A 23,486-nucleotide genomic window follows, 5' to 3' on the forward strand; every position below is an offset into this window, starting at 1 on the left:
TATACACAAGATTTTATGGGTTGGAAGGACAGGGACATTGTTTTCATTACAAATGCTTGCTAGACTTTGTTGATGATTCTGTGCTCCAGCTTTGATTCACAAACATCAGTGTGCTGCCTTGCACAGCCTCTGATCCGTGAACCACAGGCCAGGCTCAGCCTTGACTCTCAGCTCTGAGCTGAGCAGGAACTGTGCTTGCAGTGCTCCCTGGCTCCTGCTGCTCTGCTAGCTGAAGGGATGGATGCTGCCTCAGTGCTCTGAACAGTAGCTGAGATCATGATTAAAATCTTCCAGGCTGGGATGAAGGAAAACCAGAATTGTTGCTCTGTGCCTCAGTAACAGCAGGCCCTGTTACTTCACAGTGCTGATCTCTTTGGAGATTTGACCTTTCTCCCCACGTTTAAGACATGTTGTCATGCATATTTACCCATACAAGCCTAAAGGCCTTAAAAACCTGAAAGGTTCTCAGAAAAAATTTATTTCCATAAATTAAAAACACACACAAAAGAAACAGTAGAATTTTAGATTCACACAATATTGAACAGAAACAAAATGCCAAGAGCATGATGGAGGCTAATGGCACAAGTGTACAAATTCTCATTGAGCTTTTTGATAACTTGATAGCATCATACAGACTTTTAATCCACAGTTACCATCCATATTCTAGAAAAGCACCTGGAACATAATATACCAAAGGCCCACCTGAAATCAAAATACAACGAATGAGAATTGCTTGCAGGAAATCAAAATCATATCCAGCAAGCACCAGAACTCAAATGTATGCAGACACAAGCCAGCCAGGCAAATGCTGTACCATACATTAAGGAGCCTTAGCTACTCCAGTCATAGCATGATGAAAACAATGATTTTCTTCTTCTTGTTTTGTTTTTTTTGTTGTTCTTGTTTTTTTGTTTTTTTTTTGGAAAGTGATCTTTCTATCTCTTACAATCAGCAAATTTAGCAAAGAGCTGCCTGGCTCTGCATAACTTACTACTAAGAGACAGAACATGGCAAAAGCTTTGCAATCCTTCTCAAGCTGTTCTAGTCATTAGTCTGTGATGTACTTTCCACAGTGATACTAAACATCCTCACTGGAGTGTGTTCCTTAATGAAAAGGCAAAGGTACATATCCTCCTGCTAGGGATATATGCAAGACCCCAAAAGCTGAATCCTCTACACTTTTTTCTTTCAATTATCTGTGACAGAAGCAGCTCAGAATGGCAAATGCCCAGCTTTTGCCCAGTCATCACTTGCAGTGTACAAGCAGCAGCCACAAGGAACATGGCTGTTCCATGAGTGCTGTAAACAGGAACAGAGGTGGGAAAGGAAAAAACAAGAAAGTGCACAAGCAGGACTGACACCTGTATATGCTGGAGTTGGGGAAAAGATGCTTGGTCTCCACTAGCTTACATTGTCATACAAACACTAAACCAAAAGAGAGTAATGCTGTGTATTTGGGGTCTGGGAGAAGCTAGACAACTGCAACATCATCTTGTAACTCCTCCAATTACTGTAAACCAAAGAGAATTTGAGTGTTTTCTTTGCTCTGCTCTCTCTGCTGTAGCTTGTAGAAAAAAAAAAAAAAAGTTAAGAAATCTTATTTCAATCAGAAATAAGAGAGAGCAGGGAAGAAAAGAAAATAAAAAACCCCTACCCTAAACAAAGCAAACAAAACCCAACAGAACCTAAAGGAAAAGACTCAACACATTCCATGTTTTGAAGCACATTTGAGGTCTGAACTTTTCCTGGACCTAAGTCTCTTCCCCCCACCCCAATCTTTATTTCCTTGAAAGCCCCAGTAAAATTACAGCTTAATTGTGTCACAGCACTGGAAGCCTCCCATATTAATAGGAGAATGAATGCTCTGTAACAATCCTATTCTATAGCATAAATCCATAAAAATATATCTCTCACTCTTGCTACTGCTTCCAACTAGTCAATAATTGGGCTAATAAGCCAGCATAGGGAAACTTTCAAACATTTTTTTAGGAGGCAGTTGACCTTTGTTTTTTAGGGATTTCTTTTTACAAAAATAAAGAGGATCAATTAGAATGTTCTACAACAGCCCAATAGGTTAACCAGAAAAATACTATGTCAATATTATGTTCAAAGTTTGCTTTGTTATTTTACCCTCAAACTCTAAACACTACTACTCTAAGTGTGCACTCCTCTCTTTTCTTCAGTCTTCCTGATTATACATAATTAGCCTTCAAAACAAGAATATAAACTTTTACAAATCCCAGCACATAAGCTGGGAGCAAAACAAACCCAGATTAGATTTCTTTCAAGACTCAGGCACACACAGTATAATAATCCTCTTCCATTTCTCTACTCTCAAAAGCTCTGAAATTCAACAGATTGCTTGTTAATATTTAGTTTTCTGTTTGGTCAGTAACAGAAGTGGTAGAGTAACAGAAGATAATGATGGTATTTGCAGTCCTGAATTCATTGGGACTTTATAAAAAATACCCACCCACTAGATATTCACTCTATTTGAAGGTAAATAGAAACTCTATTATATGGGTAGATAAATAAGAAAGTGCAAGTTCAAGTGACAAGTGAAAGAAAGAACAGACTAATTAAATTTGAGCATCCCAGCAACGACAGCTTTGCCTGAATAACTTCTCTAGGCACTAAAGGACAGAAATTACCTGAACTGCAGCTGGCATTGGATTTATGCTTCAAGGTAAATTTAACAGAAGTTATGCCAGAAGGGAGCTCTCTTCCTTCAAAGGTAGAGCTGGGAAATTGCCCAGTGCTGCATCAGATAATTACATACGGCTTTACATAATGGAAACAATGTCCATATATTCAGAGGCTCTTTGTACAACACTGGCTATTATGTACAACAGTGCTGTACAGAGAATATCTAATTATGACCTACAGGAATTGTAAATCTAAAATGGTAAAAAACCCCTTCTTGTTGACACTAAAATCAAGTTAGTATGAATGGAATTAAAATAACTTTAAAAGAAGTATCAAAGATTTCGCTGGTGTTCCCCGCATGCAGCAGCTCAGCTTAGTAAAATCTCTGCCTATGTATCCTGCACCTTAACATCCTCATGGACCAGTTACCTTTTCCTCTGGAGAAGAGGTTGGCATCAGCAAATTAAGTTAAAAAATCTGCTATTTGGGAAAAAATAGTACTGGGCACCATTTTTCCTTTAAAAATTACCTTTTTTTTTGAGTTGAATCATGTTAAACAAAAAGAAAACTTTATACAAAGTGCAAGTTATTTAAAGTCTAATTATGTGAGGCTTCTGCTGCCTGGAGCTAGGAAGGGCAAAGAAACTTAGAAGGAACCTTCTAAGTTAACAGAAGGAAGAAACAATTGAACCCAAACCTAGACAGCTACTTTTAATTATCAAAAGGTTAGTGGTATATCAAGAATGTGTTTGCTAGAATTTTTCTTTAGCAAACATCATATCTCTTTTGTCAGCTTGTTAAAAATAGCCATTACAGTAACAACAGCAGACTCAAATGTGCAAATGATCTGGAGTACAGAGTTTAAGCATCACTGAAGGTGCACTACTTCCTCCTTGACACTCCTACTCTACCCCCAAAAGATATTTTAAACATAATTAATTAAATATAACCAGTAATTTCCAGAGGTTGAGAAAGGAAGTATAAATTTCATGTGGCTGTGTTACACTCAAACAGGGACTTCAAAGAATCCCTCCAACAGCATTTAAAAAAAAAAAAAAAATAGCACCTTAAAGAGGGTCACAGCCAAAAACTGATTATCAGGTGTTAGAACAGAGTGGCAGAGTAAGGTATGAGGAAGTCAGCAGATTTCTCCCAAGAAGAAAATACTAAAGAAGCTGACTTGGACCATTTCCAGCTAAGTGGCTCCCTCAGATGCTGGAGGCTTGCTCCTGCTCAACCTCCTCTGCAAAAAAGGCTTCAAGGTCCATTAGCTTCTGACTCAGAAGAACATCTAGCTCTGCACTCTGCAGTGCAGCTCTTTTTGCTCGGGTGAAACTACCCACTGCTTTGATTTTGCCTCGTATCTTCCTTTTCCGGGGAAGGGTAAAGTCCTGAAACTCTAGAATCCGCTTTCTCTTTTGCTGGCTGACAGAGATCAAGTGTCCATTTTTCTCCTTGGGCTCCTCAAAGATTGTTTCCAAGCTCCTGGTAAAAGCAAGAACAGAACTCATGAATACTACAGCAGCAGCCAGCTGACACTGACAGGGAGACTGGGGAATTTCATAACCCAGGTAAACACAATTCTAACTTGTACATTTTTACAGCCCCTCCACACCTCTTGTAGTGTTATCTACAGCTTACACCTCCTACAATGCACATTACTGCCAGCTGAGTTGTTATTGCTGCACAGACATTTGGGTAGAATCAATTTGTATTTCAGTTCAAAAGCACAATTACAGAATCTTCATTTTACAGAATAAATAGGTTTGAACATTTGATGACAGACAGTTATTTTTAGTATTTTAAAGAACATATAATTCCCTTGGAATTTTGAAAAATAAGTACTGTACTTTGATGGAGACTGGAATGAATGGATGGATGAAAAAATATACAAATCCATACTTAACCAGCTGCAAATTCTTAGTTCATATTCTATTTCACTTTTTCCCATCCAAACAATAAAAGATACTACTTTCAAATTACCTTTCTCTAGCAGTTTAAACTAGACCAATTTTAAGAATATATCTCCCTCTTAGCTTTCATACACCTTTCACCTCCTCTCTCATAATCCCTAATTAATTTACATTTATTTTAAGTTTTCTTATCAGGAAGCAGAACCAACCTGGCAGGAGGAGGAGACTTATAGTTCTTGTTTGTGTAAATTTCTTCTAAACTAAATTCTTTCTTCTTAAGCCTGAAAAAGTAATGACAAATCAATCAGGAAAGAAGAATAGCAAAACAATCTCTCTTCACAGCAAGCAGATTTACAAGAAACAAGTACTGTTTGAATTCTGTGCCTAAATGCTAACTAATTACCAAATGCTAACTGACTGGGGACAAGGAGGAATGAAAAATGAGCTCATTATGGAAATAATTTCATACAGTGTTTTTATAAGGTCAGTGTCATGACTTGCCCTTTCTGCAGAGGTCAATATTCCTTCCACCATTCTGTGATGCTTTGAAATAATGCTCAAAAGAAGGGGAAATCCCCTTCACTTTTTTGTGAAAGCTGAGGAACAGTCTTACAGCTTGACAGATTAATGCTTCATCTCTCAAGATTGATTTTAGTTATTGACAATTACCAAGCTGGTCCCTGAAGAAATGCATTCCTTTGTCAAAGGTGGTACCTGTATTTAGGACAGAAGTTACACTAGATGGTGTATGACTGATCTGACCAGTATGATTAGCTGTCACAATAGATGACTGACTGGAAAACTTTATCAACATCTGGCCCTGTGATTCCCCACACTTTCACTGAACTAATGCTTCCCTAAGATCATACCCCAAACAAAGAAGGAACTGTGAAAAACTCCCAACACAATCTGCATCAACAGAACTTCCTAACAGATCTCTTCTGCAGGTTGATTGATTTTCACTTTATAATTATCAATATAAACTTTCTTCTTTAGAAAAAGATTGCCTTGCAGCTTGCTTTTTCACATTTTGCCTAAACTCCAGTCAGTAGTTTTGATCCAGCTGATAGAGCTGTGTCAATCATTTCTTGTAAAGGAAGTAATCATCAGATGTGGCTTACCTGGGGCTGTATAAAATAGTGGTGGTAAGAGAAGCATTTATTGAAATGATGACATTCATATGCTTTAAGTCCATTTCAGAGGTACTGCTCACCTTTTTGGTTTGGGTAGTCCCATTGGAGTAAGGTTAGGGTCTGGCTTAGGAACAGTTTTCCTGATTCGGATCTGTGAGACTTTCTTTGGCCTCTTTTCTGGCTCAGTCTTAAGAAAGAAAGAAAGCAAGAAAGAAAAGAAGAGTTAAAAATCAAGGAAATTAAAACCACACTAGTCAACAGCGTTCCCTTTTATTCTGAATATACATTATGTGTAAAATAAACATTCCTCTCTGGTTTGCCACTTTCTTTCTGTTTGAATCAAAGCAAGCAGCAGCACAGAGCAGGACCTGCAGCCTGTTTTCTCTCCTCATCTTTAACAGTTACTTGATAATATCCAGCAGCAGCAGCCTCAGCTTCTGGAGAACCAAGAGTCTCAGAGATCTAAAATATAAAATGAACTCACTTTTTTCAGTTCTGTGTCATCTTGGGATCTCAGACAGGCTGGAACAGAAGCATCTGCTTCATCAAGGGCAGGGATCTGGAGCTCAGATGCTGAAAGCCTGGGGGGAGATGGCAATGACTCTGGAAGTGCATGAGGCTTTGGTAACGGAAGAAATGAAGTTTCCAGACTGTAACAGAGGAAGAAAGGAATGCATGTTCATTGATACCTAACTGATAATGCAACAGCATTCCATGCTCTCAGGAATGGTCCTAAACTGCAACATGGGCACAAAAAGCCAACACAGTTCACAGAAATTGCTCAAGTAAGTGAACTCTGGTACACACATACAGCCCAAACCTGCTGCAGCCTACATTGGTACTGACACCAACTAAAATGCCAGAGTATTTGAACATTTAATTTCAAATCCACTCTTTTCATACAGCTAAACAGTATACAGCTCTATTTATCAACTACTGATAGAAAGGGATCAGTCCTCCTTTTCTGACAGGAAATTTCTTTGACACAACTATTAATCATACTTTTTGTTTACAGATAAACTTAAAATACAGCTTTGATACCTGCCATCCCTACACTTAGAGGGAATAGAAGGAAGTTTCAGCACCTATCATCCAGCTGCTCAGGCAGAAAAGAATTAAACCCAAGTAAGGAATCAAACTGCTATCCAAGTAAGGAATTAAACTTTTATAGTTTCTAATAGTCTTTTAATAAGAAGTGGCACAATGTGGTTGAAAGTAACAGAACTGTTCTGTGCAATGATCTATGTGGTGTTTGCATAACTGCCCCTCCACTCTTCTCCATTATATCACCCTGTCAGCTTACCTCACCCACTTCTTAATCAGAAAGCTGTTCTGGGAGCGAGCTGCCAAAAGCTGAAAGCCAAAATGACATAAACAATGGCTTTCTGAGGAAAGTTATGATCCCACTATTCAGAATAAATTCCAACATCCCAGAGACTCACCGAATCACACGGCCCGTGGTCTGCAGTGCTCCCATACTCTGTACAGGTAAGTGTGGTAACATGGCACAGCTGGGTCAAAAGAGGAATGAAAAAACAAAACAAGACAGACAGAAATTAGATCTACACTATAAAAAGATGGGGGAAAAATTATTAGTATAAACTGGACTATAAGACAAGATGCTCATATCAGGAATGAGAATGAATGACTAAAATGATACAAAACAAAGCTACATCTGCTGTTTAGGCCACTAGATTTCATTGTTAGGGAAACTGTCCTACTTTCATTTAAAAATGGTAGTAATGAGAAAAGGAAATAAAGGCACAGAATGAGAGTGACAATAATATTGGAAGTTATAATTATTTTAACATAATTACTGAAGTCTGAAAATTATAATTCTTTCTATAAAAGTCTATATTCCTTATTCAAGATCCCAAGTTTTTACCATTAAAGTAACCAAAAACCTAGAAGGACTTGGTTACTAAAGAAAATAGTGCATAATGGCAACAGTAACAGGTGAAAGGAAATACTTCCATTACATTAACTCCCTGTTGTTTCCAACTGCCACAGCCTGCAATATCCTTACTTCATTGGAATAACCAAAGGCCTTTCCATAAGGGTTGGTAATTACCAGAATTCTATGGCATGGAAGTCAGCAAAGAAGCTCTAAGGCCATTGATATTAAACTTTACTTTTGTGTCCATACTGTTAATAGCAGGAAATCACTTGGGACAGCTTTTATTACATTCAACAGCAAATCCTGTATTTGCTGTTCTTTCAAACCAACAGTGAAATGCACTTCACTGTTCTAAAGTGAAGATGTTACAGCCAGACTGGAATTCTACAAAGGAAATAAAAACCAGCCATGCTGGAAGCACAGGGAAGTCTAGCTATACAAAAAAAGGTCAGAAAGACCCACTTATTGTGTTTATCACTTATGTCAAAACTGTAATATTTTGTTTCAACATTCCACTCACTATTCCAGTGTTACGGGAACCTTTATCAATAATGCAGCAGAGCCCTCTCTGTTAGAAACAGAGCTTACTGTTTTATGCAATAGAAAAAAAAAAATTACAAGGACAGAAGGAAATCACCTTAGAAATTTATAATTCAAATAAGCCTTAATTAGAAAAAAACTTCACTGAAAGAATGCTTTTATTATTGACAGTAGAAGGGACAGTAGAAGTTAAGTAGGGCAACTGCTTTAGTTCCTTGTTCTCCTGGTTATTAAGAATACTAATTGTGAGTGAAGTATTTTAAAGAGAACAAATCTTTTCCAGATGAAAATGGCCTGCAGGGAACCTTTTGATTTTTCTGATTTTTAATTATCTTAAAACAGGAAAAGATTTCTGTCATAGTGAGAGCTGAAAATGCTTTTATACTGGACCAAACATACCTCTTATATTTACATACAAAACATCTGAGTGGGACAGATTTAGGTCTGCCTCATATACATAGTTGTAAGGTATTTTAGAGAAAAAAAACAAACTGAGTTTTAGGGTATTTTAACCCTGGGTTATTTTTCACTTGAAGTGAAAAGGTTTGATTTGAATACACTCCCTCTGGGAAGAAGATCACTCATAGCAAAGCATGCAGTTTTCCAATTGTTCTTTATGTCAGGAATGAAATCCTCTTACACATCAGCTAACTGGATATGCTGTCCTGAGCTGCTGAGGAGCCTGCAGACTTAAGGATGTGGGAAAACCCCCAAGTTCTGATCACCCAGTCCAAGGAGAGCATGCCTTAGCAACACAAAACACTAAATTCACCTCATATACACAACTAAGTTTTAAAAAGATGTTTGTTTTGTTTTTAACAATGTGTTATCTTTAAGTTTAGGGCTCAAACTGTACTTTACTGGTATGATCACCTCCTGAGTTTGGAATGGAAATGGAAGCAAGTCCCATAGAATGTGCAGCAAGTTGTCTCTTTGACATTATTGAACTTAATTCTTTCAGTGCAGACAGCTCCAGAATGGAGCAGTGCTTTCATAAGCTCACTCGCACATTTGACAGACATGAGAATTTGTCCTAACAAGTGATAAACTTTTAGGTATGTTACCCATTTATACAAAGAAAACTGCAGCACTGGTTATCTTGCAAGATTTTTTGGTTACACTTGTGTCAATCTGTGACTTAGGCTGAATTCAACAGTTCTCTACAGACTGCCACACTAATCAAAACAATTAATTAAATAGACTTTGTTACAGTGCTCATGAGCTCTCTGTCCAGGAATTGCAAGGCGACAAAATTAGGGACTGAACTGAACTGCCCCATGCTACTGAGGGATAAAAGGCAAAATCTTTACTCAGGGGCATGCAAAAATCCTGTAATAGAGCTAGAAACTTCTTTCATTCTTTTTATTAGCAAAATTATCTTAAATGCTCATAGCAAAGTAAAATTAAATACGCAAAGTAGATTTCGGTCCTTTTCCCACTCATAACAAGATTGACACACAGAGAAACATTCATTACCACTGTTAACTGGAGCTACATTTGCTTGTGCCAACACCACGTATGAAAAGCCATAGCATGCATAAAGAGGTTTCAATTAGCATAGAATGGTCATGAAATACAATTATTTTTAATTGTTACTGAATGACACCCTCCCACCCTTTACAATTCTTCCTAACCTGATATAGAGCATTTTGCAGTGGGTTCCAAGGGGTATTTGTGGCTCAGACCTCTGAAAAAAACTTTCCTACCTCAGAAATCCAGTTCCTCTGCAGTCACTCTGAATAGACCTAATGAAGTAGCTCACCTTTTGCATTATATATTCTGATGCATGGTGTGTATATTTTGCAAGGGAGAAGAAAATAGAGTTAGCCATTCTGCCAAAACAGGATAGTATTAAAGAAGTGAAGGCAAATATATTCAAATTCAGCTAACAGACTGTTCTGTAAGAAAGGATCTTCCACGTTGAGCCATTCCTGGAGCAGAATGTGTAGATCTGGAACAGGAGAAACTGATGCTCCAGTGCAAGCTGCAATTACCCTCTCCCTCCCAAAAAGGAGCCAGTATATACCCTGCACACATTTAATCTCAGAAATAAGTTGTTGGGTTTTACCTGTTCTCGATGCCCACACTTGGCTGCCACTTGCAGTGATTGGAATGGAGAGAAGTGATTTCGGAAGGACGGGCAGAAGGACCATGCTGACTCCATATGGACAATACCCTGCCCAGTGAGTATGGCAATGAGGAGACGAGGTCATCGGATACACACCTCGGGTACCTGTCCCCTTTCAAACCCTGTGCCAGCTGCGATATAAAAAGTCTCTGGATCGTAGGAATATGACTGGTTAAGTTTCTTCTTCTTGTCCAAATCCTGTAACATCCTGGGGAAGAAAGTGCTAACACTGTGTGAAGGCCAAGTGTGGAACAACCTCCTCTTCTTCCAGCTACAGTGTTTATTCTGGGGTCAGGATGAACAGCAACAGTCCTGGGGGTTGTTGTGGAGTGAGAGGAGTGAAGCTCATTATTTACACTGGAATCTTCCTTGAAAGCTGTTGTATCTGAACAGCTCTGAGACAGGAGAAAAGACAAAGTCCACTTTGAAGCTGGCGCTGGAGTTTCTCTGAAAACTGGGCTGTGATGTACAGAGTGCTGGGATGTAATCCCTCTGAGGTCTGTCACAGGACTGGAGTCCAATTTTATGTGAAAAGAAATTGGGAAAACGGAGGTGTCCAAGAAAGGGGTTGGAGGCGTGTGGCTTAAGTCTGAAGAAAGTATTTTGGTAGTTTGTACAGGATAAAGGGCCAAAGGCTGAAAGCTGAACATCTTGGTACACCAGCTGTCAGCCCAGCGTGAGTGTACGTTCCTGTTAATGCAAGAAAAGGCTTCCAAGAGATTTTTAGCTCTACATTGGCTGTACCTGTCACCCACTGGAAGAATTTCTGAAGAATATGGCAGACGTTCTAAGTGACGGCTGCTTTTGGCAGGGGCCAGGAGCTTGTTGGCCATTGCAGACAATTTGCTCAACAATGCTGGGTCTTTGGTACTTTTTCTAAATTTCAAGCTGTTCAACAAACTGCACCCCTTGGCCTTCTGCCTTGGCATATGCCCAAATCTCATGGCTGTTTCCTTTTCCACTGTTGGTGGTTTACATGGAAAGTACAAAGATTCCAGAAGCGTGTTCTCCTGTTTAGGGAATACTTCCAGGGGAATCTCAAAGAAAGGTGAACTTTTAATTTTTTTTATTTTTCTTCCTGTTTTTAGCTGATACAATGTAGGAACTTTTTTGCATGCCCTTCCAGGTTGTATTTTTAATGGAAGAGGTCCTCTTAGTTTATTTGTAGTTCCTCTTTGTTTATTTGTAGTTCCAAAGGCACCAGGGATCCCATCATACCCTAAATTAAGGTTCAGGTTTTCCATCTCCAAATCCTGAGTCTTCAAAAACTGTGAACTAATAAAATCTGTGGTAATCTTTGGCGTTTTAACTTCTTGTAAAGTGCTACATAGTTTACTTTCACTGCCTCTTACAGCAAGAATCTCCTCTGAAGTGCCTCCAAACTTCGTATTTCTAGATGTCATCAACTCAGCTGAAGAGCTGTGTAAGAGATGAGAACTGTGCAACATACTTGGTTGCAGTATGATTTTAGCTTTCTCCTGATGTTCTAACTTCTGTTCTTGTTGTGCCTTGCCCAACTGATGTACTTCCATCTTTCCATACTTCTTTTGTTTAAGTACTTGACGTTCCTCTATTTGATCAAGTCTCTCTGAACCTAAAGCCCCATTTTGCTTGCAAACTGCATGAGTTGGTGCTTTGTCCTGGCCTTCTGTTACCTCCTTTACATTATCTTTGCTCTGTGCATTTAATTTGTAAAGCACACATGCTTCACTGCAAACCACACAGTTCGGGGATGGTTGTTTGCAACTGTCTGATAGTGTGCTCAGAGGTGGAGAAAATGTGGGTGTTGTATCATCCTGTGCTTCTGGGGCAGCCTCTGTGTCAGATACAGCTCCAGCCTGATAATCATGCACAGTCTGTGAAAGTACACTGGTATGTGCTAAGTTTGGTAGCTTTGTATCATTTTGTCTTTCTTTTGAAAGATTATTTAATTTGGATCTTTGGATTTCTTCCAAAACCTTTCCATAATTCTCAGTCCTGAGGGGGACTGTTTTGCTACCAGACTCCTTAGAATCTTCCAAGGCCCGTGGACAATCTTTGGGCAACCTTCCTCTAGGGACTACCTCTTTTTCTATCTTCTCTTCTACACAGGTATTCTTCAACTTCTCTTCACCAGAAGGACTTTTTGGTGAGCTCATGTCCATGCCTTTCACAGTTGGTGTGCAAAGCCCCTCACCTTCCAGACTTCCTTTGCTCTGGGCACAAACTCTTGAGCTTTTGGTACCATTCAGAGAGCCAGCTGCTGATTCATTCCCTGAAGATGGAACCTCAACATTGCTGCATTTTTTCTTAACGGAAATTGTTACTGAAAGAATTTTTGTCATTGAACTATCTTTGCTAAATTTTTTGTCTGAAGATGAAGTATCTCTTTGTGTATTCTCAGGTGACATACACAGCTTTTCTTTCTCAGTCAGAGAGATGTGAGAGTTCAGAGCTGACATTGTTTCTGAATTCATCTGAGTCCTGTTAGAAGTTTCTTGGATGTCAAACTTTTCAGAATGGAATGCACAAATACCCCTTTGATCATCAGTTTCTTTATCCGGCTCAAAAGTTAACTGAGGGAAAGAGTTATTTAAGATAGGAGTTATACTCAGATTTTCTCTGTTTTCTGTATCCGAAAGCACATTCCTATTTTCCAGCTTATCTGTATTCTTAAACTTCTCTTCACCAGAAGGACTTTTTGGTGAGCTCATGTCCATGCCTTTCACAGTTGGTGTGCAAAGCCCTTCACCTTTTAGACTTCCTTTGCTCTGGGCACAAACTCTTGAGCTTTTGGCACCATTCAGAGAGCCAGCTGCTGATTCATTCCCTGAAGATGAAACCTCGACATTGCTGGATTTTTTCTTAACGGAAATTATTACAGAAAGAATTTTTGTCATTGAAGTATCTTTGCTAAAAGCTTCAGCTGCAGATGAATCACAATTATCTCTTTGTGTACTCTCAGGTGACATATGCAACTCTTCTTTCTCAGGCAGAGAGATGTGAGAGTGCAGAGCTGACATTGTTTCTGAATCTGCCTCAACACAAGATTCTTGGATGTCAAACTTTCCCAAATGAGATGGACAAACATCCCTCTGAGCATCAGTTTCTTTACCAGGCTCAAAAGTTAACTGATGGCAAGAGTTTTTTAAGATAGGAGTTATACTCAGACTTTCTCTGTTTTCTGTATCTGAAAGCACATTCCTATTTTCTGGCTTGCATGAAAGACTCCCATGAATTGATGAAATGGGCAAAAATTGAGCACTAATTGTATTTTCCTGGTTCTCCACCAACCACTTCATCTTTGGCAAAGATTTCTGCATTTTGTTTCCTGCAAGCACCAGCTCTGCCTTCTCTTTAGCACATACGATAAAATGAGCCTGGTGTGAGCAATGTTGTTTGTCATCAAAAAAGTTTTCTTCAGGAGTTCCTTTATTGTTTCTTTCGCATCTGTTCTCACAATCCTGCAGTCTGTCTGTCTTCTGTTCAATTAGATCACTGTTGGAGTCCATGTATCCTGAAGAATCTTCATTTTTCACACCAATTAAAGAGTCCAAACCCATTACATTCTCTTGCAGACCTCCTTCAAACCTAGCTTCTCTTGCATATTTATGGTCTAACAGAGGCAGGTCACCACCTGTTTTTAGCAGAACCTCTTCACTGTGATTAGGACCAATTTCATCTTTTTCCACAGAACCACCCATGGTTTGTAAGCCAGTGTTTGGTTGATTGGTTAAACTTTCTAAATGTTGCTCACTGCCCAGCACTGGGACATCAGACTCCCTCTGACATGGATGAAACTGATTTCCCATTAGACAAAGGGTCTCTTCTGTTTGGCCAGCATGTTGTGTTGGAATGTTCCCATTGTCAGGTGCTGGGTGTGGATCACAGGTTGAAGTGCTACACTCGGAGGGATCAGCTGTGAGCAATGGCATTTCTTCCTGCTCACATGTGTTGAGTTCTCTTTTCCGTGGGCCTAACAGAGAGTTGTAAAATCCAAAATTATGAGCACAGGTGTTTTTGTTCAAATAACTGACTAATAGCTGTTCACTAGTCTTATTTCTCTGATTGCTTTCAGGAGCATTTTGGGAATCCACAGCTCTTTTTTTATCAAATTCATCTCTCTGGGAAGCATGCATGCCAATCTGTTCTTTTGCCTCCTCTCTGTCACAGACAATTTCGCTGCCTTTTACTTTACAAAGATCCAATTGTTCCACAACCTCCATATTCTTATTAGAAATCTCATCTCTTGCCAAGGTAGCAGTAGACTTCTCTGCAGTATATGCTGAGCAAAACATGGGTTTTCCTGTGGGAATGTCATTTATCCCATACAGAGCTACACCTCTGTTGCCCCAGTCATTTTCACAAAGAGATCCACGTGCCAAAGGGGCATGTGCTTCTGGAAAGATAATTGCCTCTTTACTGTTATATCCTGATGAAGACTTTCCTTCCAAATTATCATTTTCTTCAATCTTACCAACTTCAACACCAAAAGAATGACTGTCCAGGAGAACTTCATCCACATGTGTACTCCCTGATAAAATACAGGAAGTACTGGCAGCTGTACACTGTTTTTTTATATTCTGATTATTACAAATCCATGTGTGACAATGTTCATTTTCTAAACCAGTGACCACTCTCTCCATATTTCCTGCAGAAGATTTTACGTTCATTTGGGATATTCTGATTGCTGTATTGGGGTTATCAAAAGTCATGGAATTTACAGAAGATTTGAATTTGTCTTCATGAGGCAAAACTTCAGTAATTGGTTCCACTGTTGTTCCAGAAGTACCAACTGATTCTTTTCTAGACAGATTACCCCAAGCCTGGTCGCTGCATGAAACTTCATTAGCGGTACAAGGAAGACACTCATTATAATGAGGTTCTCTTGATTTTTGTAAAACAGGAGGTAGAGTTACATTTAGTGTATAAAACAAATTGGGTTTGCTCCCAGTGGATAAGCTGTCACTACTCTCAGCTTCTGCAGCTCCAACTAAACTACCAGCGAACTCTTCTGATGTTGTATTGCTCTCAGATTCCTTTTCAAGCAGTTGTTCCTTGGGTGAGTCTTTTTCTAGCTTGGTACCAAGATCAAGACAGCTGTGATTACTGAGAGGAGGAATTTTATTGGCAGTACTATAAAAGCATATGCCTCTCTGTCCAGTTTCATGGGAAGCAATGTTACTTGTTTCCACCCACAAACAATTTTCTTTTATATGATTCTTGCATGGGTCACTGACAGAAAATTGCCACTGGTCCTTTTTCAACTTATCACCTTCTGAAGGGAGTATTTTAAATTTTTCTTTTGAGAACTTATCAGAAGATGGAGCAACAGAACTAAAAACTGGAGAACGACAATGCTCAGAATTAGCAGCCTCTTGAGCTTCAGGCCAGCTACACATTTCAATGTTATCTCCCACAGCAATTTTTGTCCAGACTTCAGCAGCTTCTTCAGGTTCAGAGCCGTGTGATTTTCCTGTAGTAGCACTTAATTCCCTAGGATCAGATTTTGCACTAGATAATCCTTTGTTCCTTACCACTGAGATCTGTTCTAGTGGTACAGATGTGGAGGTTTGGTTTTCTAGAAACCCAGTTCCATGATCATAAAGAGTATGATGTTTGATGTTTTGGGGAAGGTACTTCTGGGGGGTTTCACTGATAATTCCATGAACTGCAGAACGGCTTTCTAGAGATGTATTTTGAAAGTCCAGATAAGAGATGCTTTTCAGAACCGGGCATAAAACTTCAGAACTTTGTGTGGAGAGTGTTCTACAGCTTTCTGCTGAGAACAATTCATGAGGTTCATTTTGTTCAGGTACAGTACCCTTAAAGTCATAAGCATAATTTTCTTCATCCTGCTGACAAGTCTGGCAATTAACAAACGACGAACTGAATTCATTAAGATGATTTTGTCTGGGAAGCTTTTCTTCTCTAATCTCCAAAACAGATACACCATTCCCCCCTGCTCTCAATGGCATGGCAGCATGGGCTTTTGACCCACTATAGTCACTTGTTTCTTGTGGATAATCTGTAGCTGCTCCAATGTCCATGACTTTTAAAGGCTCTAAAAAACCTAAGATGTTGGTTTCTGAAACCCCAGCTCTGGCCATGACTGTGTCTACGTCTGGGCATTGATTGCTTTCAGGTGGAAGACCTTTACTCACTCTGTCATTCCTGCATCCTGATTTACTAAATATTCTAGTCCCATCAGCCTTCATACCTTGTACTTTTTCAGTGAGCTTTGGCAGAGTTTCAGCTGTCACCTGAACATTTGCTTGGTTTTCTTCTGCATAAGAAAAAAATAAAGCAAATCAGAGCCATAAGCTAAATTTAGAATGCATTCATCTTATTAAGTACCTTTTGTTGTTGTACACAACACTCTGTGCAGTGTTGGTTACCAAAATGTTCTTAAAAGTGAGAATTTAGGCTAACAATTTTACTACAAGTCTTTAGAGGAAAAAAACTACTCCAGAAAGCTAAGGCAACAAAACCAATCCTTTTCCATAACGCCATTCCCATGAGCAACAGGCATTCCAAGTCCTGTAAATTTCAGATTCCTCTGATATCAAGCTAGGTGAATGCAGGTCCTGTAATTTAACACATAGGAAACCAGGGCCAACATTAAAATAATGCTTATTTCTAATATCAAAATTCAGCAAAGGCTGGGACTTGATCTGCTCCAGCCTAGAAATATGGCTGTGCGTTGTATGGCCATTTCCATTCCTTCTTCCTTGAAGACAAGTCTATCAGTAACTCATCCAGTAGAAAACAGGACATATCTCACCTGCCCAAGCAATTTGGATTATTCTTAAAATTTTTCTGTAAAATCACAAAGGTGCTAATTAAAAAAATTACAGCTCCTGTAGAATATCTTTAGTCTCAAAACATTACAGGGAACATATTTACTCAGACTTCTGCAGATCTTTTCCCTATGTTCTAGTAAGCTCCAAGACTATATGGCATTTGTCAGCTAAATACAAGTTTAGGTAAAGATAGCAGGGAGGGAAAAAGAAATAATTACTAGATACAGTGACCAAAGTACTTGGAGCTAGAAGATTATGGAGGAACATAATGACATTAATAATTACTTTAGCTATCCTCCTTCTTCAGATTTTGCACTTTTAATTTTATTTTTTAGAACACTCAAAAGTGAATGAATAATACTTTTATATATATATATATGCTATTACTGGTCTCAAACACTCCATCTTGAAAAGGAAATAAAAACATCTGCTATTAACAACCTCTTTTGCTTTGGAAACAAATAACTAAAACACATCTACAGAAAAGGTCTTAAGGCAAGCACATCCCCTTCCAGGAGAAAGTAAAGCATTAAGCTTTGTTATTGTTACAGTTACACATGTAATACTTTCTACCATAAAACAAAATAAATGAGCCATCCCACCATCACTCATCCATTTCAAATCAACAATAAATAACTGTGAGAGAAGCAGGGGCTGGATAGGGATGTACAGCTACAATAACTACCTGTGTTCCTCAGAGATCCTGCAGTTTCAGCACAGCAGGTTCTCAAGGACTTTGTTCCTTGCTCGTTTAAGTGAGGGTCCTCCTGAAACAAGACAGAAATAGCAGTGGAAAATGTTAGATTTTCTCAAGTGTGTCATGTCTCAGGGACTGCATCTGCTCAGCTGGGTTAGCTCAGAACAAGAAATTCACTAAGAAACCTCCAGACATATCAGCCTTGGCCAGATGCAGCCTTGCACTGCAAGGGCTTCACACAAGCACCAAGGATGAATCCCCAAAACACCTGCATTTATCAGCAATGAAGATTTGTGATGTGGCAGCTAAAATGTAAGAGCACATCTTAAAATGCAAGTTGTTGACAATTGGAATGAGAAGAATAATCCAGTCTCAAAGTCTAGTTCACACCCCCAAACCACTACCACTAGACTTCTGGGAAGATGTGTGCATTTTCTGTCTCTACTAGAATTTGCCTTCTACTATTCCTTGGGCTCAAAACCATAAAGCCAGGAACAGATTACCTAAGTCTGCCAGCAAAATCACCAAACCATGATCCCACAACCAAACTACCTGCTTTTAGAAATATATGGAAATTCATACTGGAAAACTGAATGACTATAAAGAATTTAATAATTTTAATTTCACAAAAGTGATAAAACAATTTAAAAAATCAGATAAATCAAACAGATATCAAAATTTGGAATTGAACACATGAATTATTTTAAGATTATGCAAATAATTAAGGCAAAACACTCAGCTGTGCACCTCGTTACATATCTGCCTTACACCATTCCAACAGTATTTAAGCAAGTGAAAACATGGATATTTTAAAATACTGCTGGTCTACTGAACTCCAGTCTAATTTTTCACTGGATCCACAATAATCCAGATACTGACCCACACACACCCCCTGGACGTGTCCAAGGCCAGGCTGGACAGGGCTCTGAGCAACCCGGTCTAGTGGAAGCTGTCCCTGCCCATGGCAGGGGGTTGGAACAAGATGACCCTCAAGGTCCTCTTCCCACCCAAACCATTTTATGATTCTATACTAGAAGACACAAAAAATAACCAGGAAGCCCATTGCCAAACCCACTGCCTACTGACTCTAACCCTAAATTCAAATTATCAAGCAGGGATTCATTTCTGCATTCACTTACTTGTTCTGACCAACCTTCCCCCAGAGTTAAAGGACAACATTCAGCATGATGGTCCTCAGCACCTTGTGCCTCTGCATCTTCTTTCTGGTATCCATCACTAGAACAGTCTAGTTTCCTAAAGTGTCCTCTTCTGCTTTTTTCATCCTCTGCAAGGTCTCCAGCCTGTAATAATTCTTCAGGAAAGGATTCTGCTGGCCCACGAGAAATCACCTGGAGCATATCACCCAAATCCTCTGTCTTCTGGCAAAAGTTTCCCGTGGCAGACGTCCATGGCCCATCCCTGTGTGCCAGCACGGGTACCGGCCCATCAGACTGTGCATCTAATCCAAGGCTGGGCCCCGGCACGGCCATGAGCTCTGTGCTCTCTGGCAGTCCAGTGTGCAACTCCTCTATTACAGCAGACACAGAAGAATCAAGGAGAGACTCCACCCCAGATGAAAGCATCAGGGCTGTTGAAGATCAGGTGCCCCGAGTTCTTCAGTTTATCCTAAAAATAAAAGCAGCGTTAAATCAACGTACATGGGATTACCCATAGAAAACTCTGAGCTGGAAAGGGCCCTCAAGGAGCACTTAAGTTCAACTCCTGGACTAGATTAAAAGGAAAAGCTTAATTCCTCAAGATTCAAGTATGTGTGTTTAAGACAGATAATTCCAAATATGTCTTTAAGAAAGGTGCTGATTAACATTTGAGTATCTAAAGAAATGCTTCAGGAACAAAAGAAGAAAGTAAAGCCAAATAGATATATTCCCAAGCCTCATTTTCACATTCAAACATCTCCCTGCAGATTTAAACACATCTTCTGAAAAACCTGACAAGAGGTTTTAAAGCAAATCACCGGGGCTTGTATCAGACATCCTCCTCCTTTAATAAAACTAAAGCATCGTTTGATTTCCTGGGATGTTAGTGAGTTTCTAGCCTTTGGAAAAAAGCTCCAACTTTTCTTCACATTCTCCGCCTCAATCGAACACTTTCTAAGCCATCAGCCAGTGCCTCTGAGCTCTCTCAAGTGAGCAGCTGACACGCAGGACAGAGGATGCCAGGACACAGCCCCGCTCCCGGTGGGGATCTGCTCGGTGACACAGATCTGACACCGCTCCTGCCGGCACCGGGAAAACGCCGCCGGCAAATCGCTCCTGAAGGCTCACGGACACGAGCGGGCTAAGCCAGGCCTTTAGAGGAGCATCCGTGTGCCAAAACACGGGCTCATCAGCCGAGCGTTATCTCTGCCTGAACAGAAACACGTGAGATTCGCCCCGGCCTCCTGGGAACACGCGAGGCCACCGGTCCCCGGGAGAGCATCACCCTCCCGGCGACACCGCCCGAGCCCAGCCGCGGCAGGACCGGGGCCACCCTCTGTCCCAAGCGCCGCAGCGGCGCCCACGGACTCGGCCCCGAGCCCCGCTCCTTCTCCGCGGCAGCAGCCCCGGCACCGGCCGGCCCCCAGACAGCGCACCGGAGATCGCCGCTCTCGGTAATTACACAACCGCCGGTGTCTCCCCCTCGCCCGGGCTGGGCAGTGTCCCCGCCGGCCCCTCGGCCCCGCTCCAACTCCCAGCCGGCGGCGGCGAGCGCAAGAGGCGGGGCCGCGCCGGGACACCCCCGCGCCCCGCCCGGCGCCGTTACCTGAGCGGCGGCGGCCGCCGGCCCCGCAGTGCGCGCCCGCCGCGCCGCGCCCCGCCCCGCGCGCATCACTTCCGCATCCGGGGCGGTGCGCGCGGACCCGGTAGCCGTTACTGTGGCCCCGCCTCCGATGCGCCCGCCCCGCCTCTCACCGGGCCGGGTCCCTCAGGCCCCGCCCCCGCGGTGGGCGTGTCCCGCCCGCTCCATCCCGCGGTGGCGGCGCGGCTGTCACGTGGCGCGCGGCCCCGGACGCGGAAGTGGCGCGCGGTACCCGCGGGACGCGCACCGGCAGGTCAGGGCCCCGCGCTCGGACACTCCGCGAGCAGGGGCGGGAGTGCTCAGCTCAGCTCAGCTCAGCTCAGCTCTGCTCTGGGGCTGCCTCGGCCCGCGGGGGCTGTGAGCGGCACGGAGCCTTAAGGCGTCCGAGCTCCCTTCGCGCCCGGACTGCGCCGTTCTCCCCGGTGTCCTTCCCCCAGGGCTCTGGCGTGAGTCTCCGCGCTGTTCGCTCTGCGCCACTGCCGCCCGTGCGGGTAAGGACCCTGGCGGGCCGCTGTGCCAGACCGCCCCTCGCGGCTGCTCCGGGCAGGAACTCGGCTGTCTCCATGGGTTTCTCGTTCCCTATAAGCGAGCGGCCGAATGGATGCAGCGGTTCCACGGCTGCCTCATGACTGTAGGCACGGCAGCGGACTGTAACTGCTACGTTTGTTTGCTCTCCGTTCCGGCCCTGCTCTTTGTGGCTCCCCGGTACGGGTCTGCCGGCTCGCAGCACCAAGCGGCGCCTCTTTCCAGACGCGCCTCAACTCCAAGTTCTAGAGTTTGTTTTAACAAATTTTGTGAATACGGTTTTGTTTTTTTTCTAACCACGACCAGCTGACTTTCTGCCAAGCACATCTGCAAGCTCAGGCCTTTAATCACCCTTTGAGGTCCCTCTGCCTGTCCCTGTAGCTGCCCCGCACTCTCCTGTGCTGGGCGCAGCTCTGCCGCACCGCGGTGGAATCGGCCGGGACAACGTGCTGTGTTCTCGTGCAGAACATTCACAATCGTTTTGCGTTGACAAAAGACCTGTGTCTGCTTTCATTTCTTTGTTAGATATGCAAGATGCCTTTAACTGTCTTGGCTCGAAGCGTCTGAGAGGAACTGGAGCTCAAGATGAGAACCAACAAGGTGTACAAGCTCGTCATACATAAGAAGGGGTTTGGAGGCAGTGGTCAGTATCTCCTAGCTCATAACAGTGAGACCTGCACTCACTTAATTGAAAGCAATTGTTTTATTGATCATTTTAACAAAAGAGTGAAGATGAAGCTTTGATGTAACAAGGAGTATTGCCAGCCAGAGTTTGGAAAGCTTTCTCTAACAGGATACAGCAAAATAAATGAACAGTTATTGAAAGAGACCAGGACTGTATCTAAAAATAAAACTGCTTTATTTTGACTCCCCTTTTGTTGATAAATCTTGTTGAGATTCTATATCTGTCTACTTTCCTGCTGGTGTTTGTTGTGTGAAAAGTACAGAAGATGATTCTCATTGCCTAAATAAGGCACAGTCTTTTGCTGAACACTTCTTTTGTGAAGGTTTGGTTATTTGAGTTGTTTGTAGCTGATCTGAAATGGCTGGGTAGGGACCCTGTCATGTGGTGAATAGAAAGCATTTTGCTGATATGTTCATCTTGGTTTGATGTATTTATGCATGCTGAGTTATTGTATGCAAACAGGTGTCTGTGTTTACTATGTATCTGTTCACTGCCCTTATTCATTTATGTCTTGTAGATGATGAACTGGTGGTAAATCCTAAAGTATTTCTTCAAATCAAGCTGGGAGATGTTGTGGAAATTGCTCATCCCAATGATGAATACAGGTGAATTCTCTCTGCTGACATCAGTGGGTTTGGAGCACTGAAAGGATCAGTTCACATTCACATATAGTGGTTGCTAGAGTGAGAGGCTCTTAGGGCTGACATAACTTTGCTTCAAGATCCTGCCATGATTTTTTTTCTGCCTGAAGAGAAGTAAAGAAGTTAACTTTAGCAAGAGTGCTTCCTTAAAATTTATGGAATTCTTTGTGTTTGGTGTTTGTTTGCTGATCTTCTGTAGGCCAAGTAGCACCTGAATATCAAATCAATAGTGTCTGCATCCTCCTCCTAGATCTGCTGTTACCTAAGGATTATTCTCCTATCCTGCAGTGTATCCTAGGCAAAATTAAAGTTTTGTGGCCTTGTTGTATGAACCTGTTCATCCTGCAGCCTGCATCTGAAAAGCAGCGGCACAGTCGTGTGAGGATCTGAGATGTTCTTTTGTAGTATCATCTTTATCTCAAGAGTACCTTAGAATTATGAAGAGTGTAAGGAACAAGACAGAGAGACAGGTGGAGAGGATGGTGTATGAAGCTTTCTAGAAAATGTTTCTCTTTAGCTTATCGTGTGGTCCATGTTACTAAATAGTTTTGAGTGTGTGATTTTACCAGAGAGACTGTTGGTATCTCAACTTGTCTACCTTTTTTCTCTTCCCCATGCTAGTCCCCTGCTTCTACAAGTGAAGTCACTTAAGGAAGATTTGCAGAAAGGTAAAACTCTAGACTTGTACACAATAAAATCATAGGAAGGGTGACATGACTGGGTTGTAGCTAATGGCTAATGTTTGTATTTTAATTTCATAAGAAAATCAATGCTTTGTCTGTTTAGCAAGGGAAGGATTAAAATTTTAACAGAAAACGGGCAGTTAGTTCTAAATCTGCTTTTGTTTGAGCAATGTGAGTATGGTTTAAACAAACTTGGCTTTTTAGCCTGAAATTTGTATTTCATGACAATCTCACTCTGTTGGTTTTGTACCTGTAAACCACTTGAAACCTGTTGGATACATTGACTTCTCTTCTGTCCTTTCTCGTTCTTGCGGCAGAAACGATAAGTGTGGATCAGACAGTTGCACAAGTGTTCCGCCTGCGGGCGTACCAGGATGTCCACGTCAATGTCGTTGACCCAAAGGTACGTTGGATTGT

General features: G+C 41.5%; 3 protein-coding genes across 33 annotated transcripts in view; 2 read left to right on the forward strand and 1 right to left on the reverse strand.

Moving 5' to 3' along the window:
• Positions 1 to 19,601, forward strand: part of LOC111936618 (serotransferrin-2-like) — a 32,530-nt gene extending 12,929 nt beyond the window's left edge. For 4 of the 6 annotated variants that reach the window (XR_015277681.1, XR_015277683.1, XR_015277684.1 and 1 more), the window contains exons 20-21: positions 6,708 to 6,841; positions 19,029 to 19,601. The gene's annotated coding sequence lies outside the window, so the exon portion shown is untranslated. The remainder of the gene's footprint in view (positions 1 to 6,707; positions 6,842 to 19,028) is intronic. The other 2 variants (XR_015277682.1, XR_015277686.1) reach the window with 1 other exon arrangement.
• Positions 458 to 20,619, reverse strand: PRR14L (proline rich 14 like). 3 transcript variants are annotated; one of them, XM_086855559.1, is made up of 9 exons: positions 20,500 to 20,619; positions 18,876 to 19,362; positions 17,725 to 17,806; positions 10,198 to 16,522; positions 7,135 to 7,203; positions 6,177 to 6,342; positions 5,773 to 5,879; positions 4,769 to 4,840; positions 458 to 4,131 (listed from the first exon to the last, which is right to left on the reverse strand). In XM_086855559.1, exons 2-9 carry the CDS (start codon positions 19,317 to 19,319, stop codon positions 3,855 to 3,857), a joined length of 7,542 nt encoding a protein of 2,513 aa, XP_086711685.1. In that variant the 5' UTR covers positions 19,320 to 19,362; positions 20,500 to 20,619; the 3' UTR covers positions 458 to 3,854. The 3 variants fall into 3 exon arrangements, with proteins under 3 accessions (XP_086711685.1, XP_086711687.1, XP_086711688.1); XM_086855561.1 differs by having other exon boundaries at positions 20,330 to 20,508; XM_086855562.1 differs by lacking the exon at positions 20,500 to 20,619 and having other exon boundaries at positions 16,457 to 16,522; positions 18,876 to 19,139.
• Positions 19,029 to 23,486, forward strand: part of DEPDC5 (DEP domain containing 5, GATOR1 subcomplex subunit) — a 40,668-nt gene continuing 36,210 nt past the window's right edge. For 10 of the 24 annotated variants that reach the window (XR_015277676.1, XR_015277677.1, XM_086855563.1 and 7 more), the window contains exons 1-5: positions 20,567 to 21,026; positions 21,586 to 21,703; positions 22,263 to 22,350; positions 23,008 to 23,054; positions 23,387 to 23,472. Coding sequence is in view for 21 of the 24 variants with exons in the window: in XM_086855563.1 (XP_086711689.1) it covers positions 21,646 to 21,703; positions 22,263 to 22,350; positions 23,008 to 23,054; positions 23,387 to 23,472 (279 nt within the window). In the remaining 3 variants the exon portion in view is untranslated. Of the gene's footprint in view, positions 20,348 to 20,566; positions 21,027 to 21,585; positions 21,704 to 22,262; positions 22,351 to 23,007; positions 23,055 to 23,386; positions 23,473 to 23,486 lie in introns of those variants that run through there. The other 14 variants (XM_086855565.1, XM_086855572.1, XM_086855580.1 and 11 more) reach the window with 3 other exon arrangements.

This window comes from Cyanistes caeruleus, chromosome 18 (assembly GCF_971803275.1).
Source record: "Cyanistes caeruleus chromosome 18, bCyaCae1.hap1.1, whole genome shotgun sequence".
In the NCBI taxonomy this organism is placed as follows: Eukaryota; Metazoa; Chordata; class Aves; order Passeriformes; family Paridae; genus Cyanistes; species Cyanistes caeruleus.